Consider the following 16,513-nt stretch of genomic DNA (forward strand, 5'->3'; position numbering starts at 1 on the left):
GGAACGGGCGGGGGAGCGGAGGAAAATAGGTCTCCCCAATGTTTGGCAAATTGACAAAAGCCCAGTGGCGCTCCACGCAAAAATTAATTTCCGTTAACTCCATCCACTTCCTGGAACAGCCATCCACTGACATTTATCCATCCGCCTCCATTCTCAATGCTCTGGCCTTTGTTTAACTTTGGCTACTGATGATGCAACTGCGAGACCAGTGTGCGACTAACACAGCGATCCCCTAACCGGTGCGTGTTATCAAGGTCACGTGCAGTTGAGTTACGGGCGCCGCAAGATTTGTGTTCTGGAGGTAGTCCAAGGTCATCATGGAGGAACCTGTATTGCGTAGCGCAGCGAGCCACGATCATAGGATAAGATGTGTTAGTGGCGGAGCCATGAGGGGGCAAGGGGAGCGTGCTCCCCCCCCCCCCTCCTTAGATTTGGAACTGACGATTAAGGGTCCGATTTGAGGACCCGATGGGCCCAAAAGGTCGACCGGAAGTCGTATTCAGGTGCCCCGGCTCGCAGGGCTGGGCACGCCGATGCCATCTAGAGGATCCCCTTGTGTCGATCGGGGGCCCCTGAGTCGATAAGGGCCTATATGTCGGTCAGACACCACTGGCAGCGCATGGTTGACTCCATGTCGGTATGGGCCGGAGAGCCCACTTCCTAAGCAGGGACAAAGCTGGGGCCAGCGTTTACATTGGTCGGAGCCCCAGGACGTGTCAGTGGCCCCACAGTGCTTCCAGCTTGTCTGTTGGAAATGGCCCCCAAATCGGCCACATACATTGCTCAAGGAGGCCCGGAGAGGGCCTGGGGGGCCCAACGGGACCGAGATCATTGGCCCGATTGGAAGGCCTGAGGGCATAAGGGGCTGGTTGGAGTCTTATTCAGGAGTCCTGACCGGCGGAGGCGGGCCCTCAAATAACGGTCAGATGGCTCTTTGCACTGACCGGGAACCCCCTAAGTCGATAAGAGCCTTTATGCCGGCCAGGCACCACCAGTATCGCACAGCGGGCTCCGTGTTGGTATGGGCCTGAGGGCCCACTTCCCATCCACCTACAAAGCCGGGCCAGTGATTTGTACTGATCGAGCCCCTTTTTATGTCAGGGAACCACAGTGCCTTATAGAGTTTTCTGTATTGGCGATTGCCTCGAGTCTACCAAGGGAAGGGTTCGATGAAGTTGGAAGATGAGCTGGGGGCTCGCCGGAACCGACGATCAATGGCCCCATTGGAGGTAAGAACTGGAAGGGCTGGCTGGAGGTCGCATAATGGATCCCAGCCGTAGGGCCTTGGCCTGAAATAACAGTCAGAAGGCCTCTTGCACCTACCGAGGACACCCTGGGACGGTGTGGGCCTCTATGTCAGCCCGAGGCTACCAACACCGAACAGTTGGCTCCGTGTTGGTCTGACCTGAGACGCAGCTGTCTCCAAAATATCACCCCACAGCTCGGCCCGCCGACCAGCTAGTGATCCAGCCCGCATAAGCCCGCTCTGCTACTATGCTGACTCGTCATTAATCCGCAAGCTCCAAGACTATGGAGCATTTATTTTTATCATTTCTCCTTTATTTTAGAACCTATACATTAAGTGGTGTCTAAAATGGCACGTCAGTGTCACTTATTAACAGCATTGTTTGACAAGCACCTGTGATGTTGCTTAGAGAGCGGTGATCAGTGCCTAGGCAGTGGAATTGTCGCATCAAAGTAGATATTAAGCAATACGATGACAATTTTCAACTGCAAATCAGAAGGACGAGGGTGGACTTAAATTTGTTCCGTCACCAAAATGTACAAAAGATTCCATCCTTCTGTCACATCTCAATAGATCGCTGACCATGTCTTCTAAAGCAGCATGCACCAAATTATGTGTACAACTGTGGTGTCCTAACCTGCATGCGCGAATAAAAGGCCGCCTCTTATATGCTGTTAAATAAGTGGTCCACATCAGGCAATTTTTTTTGGGGGGAGCGGGCCCTCGTCAACCCTGCGCCCCCCCCCCCCCCCCTCCTTGCCAAGGTTCTCACTGCGCCTTTGGACAGAGGGCTGGGGTGGGAGTAACCCACAGAACTTTCGTGAAAGCGTGACATTAGCCCGGGGGCGTGCCACGGTCAGGCGTGTCACGGATCCGGTGGCCGCTCATAATAGCTTGGAGGGGAGGTTGGCACGCTCGTTATTTGGGACATTCCTTCACTCAATCGCTGAGCTCAGTAACAAATAGGTAGTAGGGTGGCACAGGTCGCCAGCGGACTGCGTTTTAAATAAATTGCAAATGCATGGTGCGTACAGGATGGTTGAAGGCCTTGCAAGGCCCGGGCGACGCCGATCGCAGCGGACCTTCCGAGATCAGGTGACCTGCTGTCGCGCTGGTCATCCTTCTGATGGGGCGCTGCAACCGGCCGGTTGAACTGGACCTGCCTCGTGCCCTGGCCGAGTAACGTCAGCTCTCCGGCACAGGGCCATCGGCGGGCATCTCCGCCGTGCGTTGTTGACTAAGTGAGCGCTTTTTGTAATCATCCTGAACCCAGCCACGTGGTTCTGAGCAAACATGACGGGTTGCGACGCGCATGCAATCATGCATGGCGAAGCCCACACTCTCCCACACAGCCTTGAATTCAAACTGCTGACCGACCATCGAGAGCCGACCCACGCAGGGAAGCCGTGCAGGGCGTGCAGCCCGACGCCCGCTCCGTACCAGCCGTAATCGCCACGCGTCCTGTGGTGGGCAGCTGCTGCCGCCGTCCGTGTGTGAGGATCCCACGTGGAAGAAAACAGGCTATCACGTGACCAGTGCGCTTAATCAAGCACCCCTCGTCGACTCGCTAGTTTATGGTGGCTGGTGTAGCTCAGCGGGGGGGGGGGGGGGGCACCCACCCACGGCCGTGCGCCGAGCCTGCGCTGCTGGATGTGCCCAGATCGGGCTCGGTGCCAGAAGTGACGTCGTGCGCTGCGGCAGTCGGCTGGGGAAAATATGCACGTATAACCAAATAGCCATTTGAGCCTTAGCGGTGTGTGACATGATGTGGCCACGTACCTCCCCCCGGTCTGCTTCGGTCGCCAGCACAGCGCGGCGGAGGCGTGTCGGAGTGTGCGGCGGAGGCGTATCGGAGTGTACGGCGGAGGCGCGCCGGAGTGTGTGGTGGAGGAGTGTCGGAGTGTGCTTCGGAGGCGTGTCGGGGTGTGCGGCGGAGGCGTGCCGGAGTGTGTGGTGGAGGAGTGTCGGAGTGTGCTTCGGAGGCGTGTCGGAGTGTGTGGTGGAGGCGTGTCGGAGTGTGCGGCTGACGACTAAGACAGCGCTGCAGTGTGTCGTGGACGCTGTGCCGACGTGATGTGGAGCGCTGTGGTGTTCTGCCAGTCCGACTGAGCCCCGCTCTTGTCCGTGCTTCAGTCGTACGAGGTGGAGGATGACTACAGCCGCTCCTACACCGGCTCGTACCCCAAGGACTTCTACGGTCCGGACGAGGAGGGCGACATCAATGGTGCTGTGGAGATGAAGCCCAAAATCCTGCTGATGGGGCTCAGGAGGTGAGAGATTCCGCGTGCACTGGCGAGGTGTGTAGGCGATCAAGTGATGCCACTCAGAGGTGACTGGGCGATACAGCTGATGGCATTCAAGAAGTGGGTAGATAATCCAGCGGGTGGGACTCTGGTTATCCCATTTTCTCCGAGACGTCCGTCCACGGTGAACGGACAAGGTCCCCAACAAGGCACCCCTCATCCTACCTTGTTCTCCCACTGTTCGCAAAGGTCTCTGGGCAAAACGGTATTAATGTGACACTTTGAAACGTACGATAGGCCATTGATCATCTGCAGATCTGCTCGATGGCATGCCTGATAATAAAGACTTACATCTGGCTGAATCCCCCTCCCCCACGATATCTGATCCTAAGAGATATTTCAACAAAAATACGAAAGGCTTCAGAATCTCAGAACATCCGGTGGCAAAATGTGAAGACGGGTTCCAGATTCCGGGAAGGTGGGCACGAAGTTATTAGTGGATCCTGGATTCAAAGCGTGGAAACTTCTCAATTTTTCGGATCCGATTTAGATGCCCCCGGCCCCCGTTGTTATGTTCTGGAAGCTCTGCGGGTGTTTAAACTGCGAAGAAGTACTTGAAGTCCTGCCACCTCCAGGGGCCGTCGGCCCAAGAACTCCCCCTTTTGATGCGGGACTTGATCTCGGGATCCGCTTGTGGAATTTGAGCAAATGTCTCAATGCAGCGATAAATTTTCCTGGAACGCCCATCTAAACCGCGCACCTCAACTTTAAAAGAAGCTTGAATCACTGTGGCATGCATTGATTCATCCATTCGCCCCTTTCCGATCCACGAAGGGCCGAGTCGTCATCTGAAGGATGTCGGAACAGAGAATAGCTGAAGACTGAAGCCGAGTGCAAGAGACGTGTCGAGAGGGGCGTTATGCTGCCTCAGACGGCAGTTGAATGTGTGTGCTCGGGGCCGTGCCTGTGGGGTGGGAGGTGGTAGACAGGCCCACCTTGCTAGCTGAGTTCATCTGCGGCAGCAAGGCAGATACGACTCAGCACCCTCGCCGAATGAACTATTTCATACTGAATATCACATATTGTTTTGCCTGGCATTCCATTGTTTGTTTTCCGTTGTGTGCGAGTTTTCTCATGGGCATAGGTCATAGGCCATGGATTTCTCATGAGCATAGGTCACGGTCGCTGGCCGCGGGCCAGGCCCAGGCCGTAATTAGCCCAGAGTATAATGCAGGTGTTGCTCGCAATGCCTGCCTGCAGCGGTCATAGCGACAAGTGCCGACCTGGCTCCGCACCTCTACTGCTCTTGTGAGGTGCATGGGCGAATGGGCTCCTGGGCCAGCACCCCCTCCCCCCCCCCCCCTCCTCCACCCAGACACGACACGTCCAGTCCATATTTCGAATGGTCGGCATCTCCCCGCCCATCAGTTTGAAACTCAAGCCGACTCACCGGCGGGCAGGCTCTCTCTGTGATGGGATGAAGGCAGGGAATCTTCCATTCGAGGCCTTTGGTCAGAGCTGATTGCACGGATTGGGATGGCGGCTGGCGCACCGTCCCGAATCATGGTCTGCAGCCGTGGTAGCCGTGACGCCAGTTGCCTGGTGAGGCGGGGCTGCCGGCTGCATACATAGCTGCCAATCGGGAACATATTTTTTGACGAAACGGTCCCTGACACAGAGGTGTTGGTGCGTGTCGCTTCCTGTGCTGAGTCTGATCCTCAGTTTGCCCAGCCTGCGGGGCACGGCTGCATTTCTTTGTTATCTTTTGATTAACTCGTCAGCAACCGCCTTCAGCCGCCTCCGTGGTCCGGCTTTAAGATGTTCGACTCGTTATTCAGCGTCACGCGGTACGGGTCCAAGGGTGGGCGTATTGCTTGGCCGACTCACACGGAAATACCCGCTGGCATTTGTCCAGCAGGGGTTAACCCAGATCCGGGCCGGTTGCGCCGCGGCCTTGTGCGGTACGTATAACCCTCCACAGTTCCGCCTGGTTAAGTTCCGCCCGCCTTGGGTATACGGAAGATCCTTTGCTAAGCAGCCTTTGCGATACAACTCCACGGATGCGAACAATGCGGAGAAAATTTGAAGAAAAAACCGCGCGATCTTCCTCGTCGTCAATAAGCGTGCGTTGGCCTGAATGGTTGACCTGCCGCCAGGAGTGGCAAGTCGTCCATCCAGCGAGTAGTATTCCACAAGATGTCGCCGGCCGAGACGCTCTTCCTCGAGTCGACCAACAAGATAGTCAAGGACGACGTTCCGCACTCGTCGTTCGTCCAGTTCCAGGTGTGGGACTTCCCGGGCCAGATCGACTTCTTCGACAGCACCTACGACACGGAGCTCATCTTCAGCGGCTGCGGTGCGCTGCTCTTCGTCATTGACGCCAGGTACGACGGTGCTCCTCCGCCGGCGAAACGGCGATAAGGTCACGGTCACAGCCGCGGTGGCGCGCCGCTTGCGGTGCGGCCAGACCGGCCTCGCGGGCGGCGCGTCGCTCCGCTGCGGGCCCGGCCTCGCGGGCGGCGCGCCGCCCGCTGCGGGCCCGGCCTCGCGGGCGGCGCGCCGCTCCGCTGCGGGCCAGACTGGCCCGCGGGCGGCGCGCCGCTGCGGTTCGGGCCAGACCGGCCTCGCGGGCGGCGCGTCGCTCCGCTGCGGGCCCGGCCTCGCGGGCGGCGCGTCGCTCCGCTGCGGGCCCGGCCTCACGTGCGGCGCGCCGCTCCGCTGCGGGCCAGACTGGCCCCGCGGGCGACGCGCCGCTGCGGTTCGGGCCAGACCGGCCTCGCGTGCGGCGCGCCGCTCCGCTGCGGGCCCGGCCGTGCCGGGCCTTCAGAACCGCCCGAGGGTGGCACCAAAGTCTAGTCTGTGGGGCAGAACTGCTGCAGGCGCTGCGCACTTGGCGTTCGTGTTGTTCACATGGTGAACGGGTAACAGCAGACATGGACCTGTGTTTTGTCAGGTGGGTATCCAGGGATGTGCCGTTTGCTGTCTGCGCGGGACCTCTGGTCACTGATGCGTTATATCTTCTCACGCACGCTGGATTCTCTGTGTCGCATAAGTAAAGAGCAGGTCTGCGGGCGGAGCGACTCCGATCTTTCTGTGACAAGGCGCCAATGCTCAACAAGTACTCGGCCATCCAGTTTCACCCTAGCGTCGACGAATCGCGCATACCACCTACTCATAATGCAACGCCCGTGTCAACGCTTAACATTTCGCTGGTAACCGCAAGCCCGTGCCCCTTGAAGCTCACTGCATCGTACCAAATCATGCAGTCTGGATCATCTGATGCAATTCGTTTTAATTTACTTTCCTTATTTATTTTCAAACCGGTGAGTTATCTGTTTTGTATGTCATTCATGCAAGACATGTCCGTTACAGACGGGGAAGAAGTCAGCACTGTAAGCTAGGCTCCCTCGGGGCTCAATTTTAGGACCTCTTTTGGCCTTTTTTCTTTGAATGGATTGGCTGCCGCCAGGAACAACGATAGTCTATTTGCCGATGACAACACCGCTTCACAAACCACACCGTACTGGTAGCAACACAGCCACACATGGTTCTATTGAAATATTTTGACTCGGTATTCCATCTTTTCGATCAGTTGACCACCACATTTAATACAAGAAAAACAATGCAGGAAACATTTACACACAAACTACAAGGTTTTCCCGTCCAGCGTTTGCTGGCTGGCCTGTTCCTGTCGCCACAGCTCATCAACACTGCAGTGTTTATTCAGATAGACATTGGGTATTTCAGATGTATTTTCGGCTGTAAGGACGCAATATACCACGGGCATGTAGTCATGCATAACGCTTACCGACTTCAAAAGACAGAAAATAGGGCAGCAGGGCCCGTCGTACATCTTCATCCTATATATTTTTTTATTTACGCTTCAACGCGACTGTGGAACAAATTATCGGAACAACTACGAATCCTTGTCAGTCAACCAATTCAAAAAAGGCAGTCTGCGGACAGCTGCGGCCTCCTAATTCACCCGCTTCGTAGCATTTGGGCATTAAGCCCGGCAACACTGCGCAACGGAATGAGACTACCCATCTCACGCTTAATTGCTACATGTTTCAGGTTTAAAAATGTTATTCCACAGCTTGTAACTTTGCCCACAATCAGCAGAACACAGCACGTGCTTTCACACTTTTGCACCGACTGGTGGAGTATATAATAATCAACTCGTTGTAATTCAATTCATATATGTTTTTATGGTGATGGTCAAAATCAGCTGTGGAAACTATATGTTATGCCAACGACCTCTTCGTAACATGGGTAGTTTGCGTATGTCAAAATACTGTCGTGTAAGACAACTAGACTTCGTGGTATTCATATGTGCGCTTAGTTTGAAGACGTCACGGCGGTTGTTGTCGGCAAAAGCATAGCTCGTCTTGAAGGACCCAAATGGCATTGCAATGCCATCCGCGTGCTGGTGTTCAGGCTGGTCTGCTGGATTAGCGAAAATTCCCCTCGCGTTTGTTTCTCGGAGGTGTCTTTTAGCCCTTGACTGCTGCACGTGGCGCCCTGCATTCTCATGCCCTGAAATATGTGTACGTCCTGCTACAGATTAAAAGACAGTAAATCACGAACCCCTGCCACCACCAAAATTACCGCGCACCAAGTGAAGCCATCCTTTCTTCGAAGAGTAGCGCATCTAAGACAGCCGGTGGCGTTCACCGACATGGCGCCATTGTTTTCCAGGACGGTTACGCGGAGGCACTGAACAAGCTTCAGCAGACGGTGATCCAGGCATACAAGGTGAACCCCAACATCAAGTTCGAGGTGTTCATTCACAAGGTGGACGGCCTGTCGGACGACCAGCGGATCGACATCCAGCGCGACATCCATCAGCGCGCGCACGACGACCTCCTGGATGCCAGTAGGTCACCGCACTGTCACTGTGCGCTGCCCGTGCGGTCACCGCACTGTGCGCCGCCCGTGCGCTCGCTCCGATCCGGGCCCCAGCCCGACGGAAGTCAGACGGCCGACAATGCCGCCCACGCCGCGCTGTCAGCCCGGTCTCACTGGGACCCGACACGTCGGGTCACCGCGGGTCGCCCGTCCCGCTGTGGTGTATAGGTGTTCAGTGACAGGGACCCGACACGTCGGGTCACCGCGGGTCGCCCGTCTCGCTGTGGTGTATAGGTATTCAGTGACAGGGGACCCGACACGTCGGGTCACGCGAGTCGCCCGTCTCGCTGTGGTGTATAGGTCTATGGTGGCAACGACACCTGTTATCCGAGGATGTCGCGACCAAGCTTTGTGCCCAGTGGTGCATGCGTCTTCGGTTAAAAAGGTGACGGACGAGGGGAGAAAGAATGTCGTGCGTTTTCCATTCGTTGGTGGTGTGAATAGATTGTCAATATCTTGCGAATAGCGTGAACTCGGATCATGCGAGTTGGCAAAACGTCTTAGCTCATAGATTTATTCTCTGCTTTACGTGCTGGAAGGATTCACTGATTGTTGTGTATCCGTGTTTCAGGTATGGACAACATTCACCTCAGCATATACCTCACGTCCATTTATGACCACAGCATATTTGAGGCCTTCAGCAAGGTGGTCCAGAAGTTGATACCGGAGCTGCCTACACTGGAGAACTTGATGGATATTTTCATTTCGGTATGTGCCAATCGGTTTTCCTCGCGTGTCGCTAGCCACGTCTATGTTAATATGTATCGCGAGTCATTTGTATGTGCATAAGTGCATTGCACACTTTACGTTGACATTCAAATGAATAATACTAGGTCAAGGTGTCCAAAGAATCTGGCTCACATCAGCTGCGCTATGCGTTCTCGAGATCTCCCGATATGACATTTGTAACGGGGTTTGAATCACAAACCATGCAAGGCTTTTCTAGTGTTATAGTTTGATAAGCTGGCCGTGATTACCAGCTGTCCATGTCCAGCACATGTTTTAAACTGGTATACCTGGTATAGCTGATAGCTGTTGCAAGAGTCGATACCATATGGTCGTGATCACCACTTCCTGAAGCTGCTGCAGCTGCCGCCATTTATTAATCAAGCCACGCCCCACAATGCATGGCTTGTGGAAGTTCCTCGCTAAAGAACGCGAGAATAGCCGTAAGATCACAAACGATGCCGGGCTTGATGTTTGAAAACATGCAACTGTCTTCTTCAAGTCGACAATGCAACTTTCAACTGTGCACTGCGCTGCAGAACTCGGGCACGGAGAAGGCCTTCCTGTTCGACGTCATCTCCAAGATCTTACATCGCCACCGATTCGTCGCCGGTGGATATGCAGTCCTACGAGTTGTGCTGCGACATGATCGACGTCGTCATCGACCTCTCCTGCATATACGGGCGAGTGACGGGCCGGACGGCGTCCGCCTGGGCCAGGGTCCGTGGCGCACTGGGCGCGGCGCAGACAGCGTGCCGGCTGTCCGCGCCGGGGCAGCTGGTGCACTCCCCCGCCAGCTCCGCTGCCACCGTCTGTGGTGCGCACCGGGCGCGGCGCAGACACGTGCCGGCTGTCCGCGCCGGGCCGCTGATGCACTCCCCCGCCCAGCTCCGCTGCCACCGTCTGTGTGCGCCAGCCGGGCGGCGGGCAGACACGTGCCGGCTGTCCGCGCCGGGCCGCTGGTGCACCTCCCCCGCCAGCTTCCGCTGCCACTGTCTGTGTGCGCACGCCGTCCGGGGGCCTCTGCCTCGTTTGCGTCTGCTGTGTTCGCCCGCCGTCGTGTCTGGGAGGCGGCGGCTTGATGCGCTGCTTGTCCATGTGTCGTCTGTCGTGCTGCCTCAGCTCCGGCAGGCCGCGCCGGCAGCCGAGATTGGGCGACTCTGGCAGATCTGGCTCCGGGCGTTCCGACGCCCCGGCTTGTCAGAAGAGGCCCTCTGTGCCGGCAGCCGAGATTGGGCGACTCTTGGCAGATCTGGCTTCGGGCGTTCCGACGCCCCGGGCTTGTCATAAGAGGCCCTCTGTCTGGCCCTCTGAGAACCTCGGCCTATGTTTTCCATGACCCTGATCCGAGAATCGCTCTGAGTCCTGTCTGTGAGGGTATCGTATGCAATACTCCCAAAATAGACAGAAATCCGGTGCTCCGTCCGGCTCTGTAAAAGCTCTGCAACAGACCCTCTGGAAAACATCTCCTGTCCTTACGAGACACGCGTGCAGGACTCTACACTGCCTTCCGAAACCTCGGCTGGTTGGCAGTGTGGTCGGCTGGTTTGTTCAGGCGTGTGTATTCGAAATAGAAATCCGGCGAGGAGTATTTCAGGATTGTAGTATCGAGGTTGTAGAGTTTAGTAACAGAATACAACGGCCCGCTTAGGTAAAAGGGATTACGTTGAAACAAAGAGGATGTTCCATGGCCATATCAGTTCATTGGGTTGTGGTCAGGCCCGCCTCACTCGATCAGTGTCGACAGATTGGTATTGTGTCAGCCGCCTTCATTCGGTCAGTGTCGATAGATGGTTATTGGTCAGCCGCCTTCATTTGATCAGTGTCGGCAGATTGGTATTGGTCAGCCGCCTTATTCGATCAGGTGGTCGACAGATTGGTATTGGTCAGCCGCCTTCATTCGATCAGTGTCGATAGATGGTTATTGGTCAGCCGCCTTCATTCGGTCAGTGTCGGCAGATTGTTGTTGGTCAGCCGCCTTCATTCGATCGGTGTCGGCAGATTGTTATTGGTCAGCCGCCTTCATCCGATCAGTGTCGGCAGATTGGTATTGGTCAGCCGCCTTCATGCGATCAGTGTCGGCAGATTGCTAACCACGCGCAATATGCTCCAATACTTCCTCAAGCCAGCCAGGGCATTTCTCACAAGAAGGCTGCGATCAAAGCAGCTTTTGAAAATGTTCTGCGTTGTGGAAAATGATGCGTGCAAAGAGAGACAGAATCGTGTAAGGGAACTGGAATTGCGGTGCGATGAGCAGCACTCACTGCCGAATAACAAGACAAGAATAAGTGACCCAATTAAAGACAGGGTCTGAGCAAGCACTCAATACTCAGTACCTAACACTCAGTGCTCGGACTGGGGCACTCATATTCAATACTGAGCCCTCAGTGCTCAGTCTGGAACAACTCAATACTCAGTACTGAACACCCAATATTCAGAGTCTGAGCAAACTATGAGATACCGGAACCCTTACTGCCGTGGGAGGGGTTACGAAGAACCGAATGCGTTAGACGATGCCAATAAAGAATATTTACATTTGACGGTGACCACCCGGGCTCCCGCCAGGCAGCGATGCGTGCTAACTGCCAAGTGTTCCCCGCCCAAGAGCACGGCAGCTCTCGCGACAACGATCTAGTCCTGAGCCACACACCGAAAAACCTAGGTCGATTATCCAAGTGATGAATGTTACCAGGTTGAGCGGATGGAAACCAGACCTATAGGTTCGAAAAAAAACATGGAAAAGGCTATATCAGAAATCAAAGTGATCGAAGAATGACGAGCCTATCACAGCCGAGCCATCAGTCAGCTCAGAGGCACAGCCGGCACCGTTATAATCGACAGGCGGGAGAGCCAGCTGTGTTTCGTCAGCTGTCATCGCCGCATTCCCGGTTCACCTGTCGTCACTAAAACGGCTGGCGGATCCCAGATGCCGAATAATCAGGTGTGTCGTAATTGACCGAATCTCGTTTAGCCAAAGCAGAACAATGCCAGATATTTTGTATTGCTGCGCAATTTGCTTGTATAGTTTTCTTTATTATTGGTACCTTTCACATGGTTTCGTACTCATCAGTCCCAGCGTTCTTACTGAGACTGCATAGATTTGTGGACTCGCCTTCATGCACTCAAAAACTTTAATCTGATATTCATAAAGTCATGACGCATGAACGCAGAACGACCTCGGCCGTCGGCGCGCCACTAAGCCCAAATCATCATCATAGTGATGACATGCAGACGTAGTCATCATCAATCGTGGGCCTAGAGTCCCCACAAGTATCCACGGATCCCATCAACATGGAATCTTACCGGATCTACACCCACCCTCAGGGTCCAGGCACGTATCTGTATGAAAATTTCATTCCGACTGCGCCTTCAATGTGCATGGGAATTTTGATGAATTCACTACCACGGTTGTCTTGTAACGGTAACGCCTTGCGATCCCCGGGTCCTTCTAGAGATGGTATTTGTGTTCTTTGCTTTAGGTGAGGCTCATGTTATGCGGTGGGTCAAATACCGGTCAGCCTCCAGAGAGACAACTCCTGAAACACGTTCCTCTAACTCAGGAAGTACCTGAGACCATTGACTTAATCGCGAGGATAGTGGAAACATGGATGACTTAACTCCATTCAGTAAGAAGCGGGTAGCTGACAGATTCAGCTAACAACCACAATTGTTGAGGGCCACACGAGACCTGGAAAGGTAACTGTTACTCGGTTGTATAAACAATCGTCGTGTACATCCAACAAACCAAAACATAGGAAAGGCTTCGGTCAGCTACAATTTTCAAAGTTGTGTCAGAGTGTACCACCCGATTATCTGTTTGTCGTTGGGCACTCACCTCCCAGTGTTCGTAAGTGGTGTTCCTCAGGGCGCACCATGGCACCCTGGCTGTGGGTCGACCGTCAGCTGAGCGCCGGACGGTGAGCGGTCGTCTCCTGCGTAAGTGGGTGTTCCTCAGGGCGCACCAATAGCACCCTGGCTGTGGGTCGACCGTCAGCTGAACGCCGGGCGGTGAGTGGTCGTCTCCTGCGTAAAAGTGGCGTTCCTCAGGGCGCGCCATAGCACCCTGGCTGTGGGTCGACCGTAGCTGAACGCCGGGCGGTGAGTGGTCGTCTCCTGCGTAAAGTGGCGTTCCTCAGGGCGCACCATAGCACCCTGGCTGTGGGTCGACCGTCAGCTGAGCGCCGGAACGGTGAGCGGTCGTCTCCTGCGTAAAGTGGCGTTCCTCAGGGCGCACCATGGCACCCTGGCTGTGGGTCGACCGTCAGCTGAACGCCGGACGGTGAGCGGTCGTCTCCTGCGCTGACGCGTGAATGATCAGCTGGACTTCTCCGGGTCACCCGGTGACCTAGGGTCATCACGTGACCTCGAGAACGACTCCAGGGCTTTCCATGTCATGCTCGCCGTTGCCGGGGTGGGACCGTGGCCAGCACACCGTGGCAGGACGGGATCTGCGTGACTGCGGTGGGGTGGGTGGACGTGGAGGCCGAACAACACTCGGGCGCGGGTGGCGCCACACTGCCTTCTATGGTGGGTGGGTCGGCCTCCGGTGGCGCTACCTAAGCCAGCGAGCGCCTCGCCTGGCGCGCTGTGTAATCGACGCGGTTTTGATGCCATAGCTGTGTGCTTTGGCCGACACTTTCATTTGCTCGAATCTGAATGACCGCGATATGAGCGGAATGCCTTGGTGTGCGAAGTGATACACGAAGCTTTCTCGTGCCTTCCATTGAGCACGACTTCCGCACGCATGGAGTCAGACAGGTGACCTTGCGTAGCGTCTGAAACATAGGTGCCGAAGTCGGTCTTGGATCACACTGGCACATCGCTACGCAGACGTTGCACTGAGTGGTCCGTATGCCGCCGCTGTGCTGAGGCACTCCTAGCTCCCGTGCTGGGGTTGGGGCGCGGGCTCACTCGGCGGAGCCAGGCCCGCCCCGTGGTCTCTCAGTGACGGCATCCCTGCTGCCAAGATCCTCCGGCATGCAGGAGGTGTGGACTGTCGTCAGGCAGCGAGGCCGTCCGAACCGGCGTCTGGTCACACTGGTCTGTAGTGGTCTGCACCAGCACTGGTCTGTGCTGGTCTGGACTGATTGTGGTTGCTGCAATCTGCGTGGCCGGTCGCACTGGATTGTGTTCGTTTTTGAAGTGGATCTAATCGCTGTTTCTCGGGTTGACATTGTCCATTCGTCCACACTAAGCACAGCTGCTGGAAGTCCTAACCACGGCACTTCCATACAAACAAATTCCAGCTGAGCGGGAAGTCTCTGTCCGGGGCCAGTTTCGGCCAAAAGGTCAACGGATTTTTTGTGCTGTGTCATAAAATGACGAGCCTTGATCCCATGGGATCCAGCGCTGCCGAGTGTGACGGGTCCGCGTCCAGGATCCCGGGATCCTGTTTTCGGGTATCATTGATCGCCCGGATGTCGGCGGATCCTCCTGCACAATCTTCAACTGATAGTCAGCAGCGGGTCATGTAAGTCTTGTTTTTCTGGGACTCGGAAATCGCATGATACGGTGGTAAGATGTGTTGGCCCTGCCAGTTGAGTTAACTGAGATAATATTGTGTCTATTGCGCCAAGGGCACGGCCACGGCGGCGGTGCTGAACCCGACGCCGCGTGTGCCGCAGGCTCAAGGGCGACAACGACGGTGGCTTTGACCAGCGCAGCTCCAGCATCATCCGACTCAACAATTCGACCGTGCTCTATCTGCGAGAGGTCAACCGCTTCCTGGCGCTTGTCTGTATCGTGCGAGAGGACAACTTCCGCAAGCAAGGTACCGGACGCTGGCTGTCTGGCTGCGGACCGGGCCTGCGCCATATTCCAGGGACGTTCAGAAACAAACTACGGCATAAAGGTTTTCGAATAGGAGGCGGACCGAAACCGAGTAAGATCGAGGCTGAGAAATAGACGAATGTTGGTTAGCCACAATCAGTGCAAAGCTATACAGACCCGCCAGCTATGATTTGACCCCTAATGTGGGACGCCTTGCTGTGGTATGTTGTTTCGTTCCGCAGCATTGAACCCGGAGAGGTGCCGTACCAGTCGTTGGGTACAGCGTCGTCGCGTGTTGACGTGCCCACCCCCCTCCGCACAGGGCTGATCGACTACAACTTCACCTGCTTCCGCAAGAGTATCCAGAAGATCTTTGAGCTGCGCTCGCGGCGCGGTCGCCTCTCGACGCTGCCCCCGATCGGCGCGGAGCCGGACGGAGGCGTGGTGGACGTGTGAGCGGCGCGGCCCGGCCGCCACCGGCGCCAGCTCGGGCACGCGCGGCCACTCTGCTAACGCGATAGTACTCTGCGCGCCGCCTCTGCGTACGGACGCACGCCGGTGTACCCAGACGATCGCCTTGTATAGGGGCGGTCGTTCCGCTGCGTCTGTGTTGACGCACTGGAGCATGACGCGGTTATGTGCGGAGCCTGGACCGTATGACAGACTCTTGAAGATGTACATGTAGCCGACTTGTAGGCCCGTGTTATGCGTATGCCATGTCCTTGGGGGCTGTACAGGTTCCGTATGCCATGGTTATAATTTTTCTGAGAGAATATTTATTGTCAGGTGAACCTGGCAGTACTATGATGCTCACCCTCCCCCTGTCGTTCGGATGTTTGGAGGCATGTTCGTGAGTTGAAAACATGCTACGCGGGGTGCTTGTGGCATGGGGAATGTAAGCTCGGCTGTTGATGTATACTATGGGCGTCATATGACACGATGCGATTCATACCCGAGTTTGTAACTGGAACAACCGATTTACACCACGTTTGTGTGTGTTTGTGTGACCAGGGGCGTGACCCCAGTGGGTAACTAGCCATCTGTCGGCGGGACGCGGCCCTCCGTTCGCCAGCGAATTTCACCTGACTGGCGGGACAGCCCACCTTCCTATGCTCGGACGAGTGGGACGCCTGTCCCACGTCCGTAACAGGAGCTGCAGCCGCTCCGGGTCAGTTATAACCGTGGCAGCGCGTCCCAGCACTGCTTGGTGGCTGCACGTACAGCTTCGTGCCGTTCGACTGGCACGCAGTTTTCGCTTCCCGTCGCACAGACGGGCGCTGAACTACGGTTGCGTGCTTCGTCCCCGCCTCAATGCTGCTCTGTACGCCTCGCGCGGCCGCGCTCCTCGCACATGCAACATCGGGTACCAAAGCGCTCGGTGCCTAACGGTCCTCGGCGTTTTCGTTGAAAAAGGGTGAGATTGTTGAGTTTAAATCGGACTGAGTTGGTGAGTTCTGTTTATTCTAGAGCATGGTCATACCGACGTTTTCGGTATGTGCATCGATTAACTAGTGAGGTCATTAGCGACCGAACGCCCCAGCAGCAAGGATGCTGGAGAACGACTCAGGCAGAAGCTAAGCCCTGACCCATCACGCCCAAGGCCAGATAGGGCATTGAGCGT

At 55.8% G+C, this 16,513-nt stretch overlaps 1 protein-coding gene across 1 annotated transcript; it reads left to right on the plus strand.

Annotated features, from left to right (window-relative positions):
• The first annotated feature begins 592 nt into the window (after positions 1-592).
• Positions 593-15,882, plus strand: LOC119100258 (ras-related GTP-binding protein C-like). The gene is given in 9 exon segments (XM_037223366.1): positions 593-598; positions 3,380-3,516; positions 5,646-5,870; positions 8,184-8,365; positions 8,969-9,105; positions 9,663-9,710; positions 9,712-9,806; positions 14,748-14,893; positions 15,215-15,882. Coding segments are annotated over 9 exon segments (1,110 nt in total). The 3' UTR covers positions 15,349-15,882.
• The last annotated feature ends 631 nt before the right edge of the window (positions 15,883-16,513 follow it).

Source organism: Pollicipes pollicipes, unplaced genomic scaffold (assembly GCF_011947565.3).
Source record: "Pollicipes pollicipes isolate AB1234 unplaced genomic scaffold, Ppol_2.1 Scaffold_4881;HRSCAF=5763_pilon_pilon_pilon, whole genome shotgun sequence".
Lineage (NCBI taxonomy): Eukaryota > Metazoa > Arthropoda > Thecostraca > Pollicipedomorpha > Pollicipedidae > Pollicipes > Pollicipes pollicipes.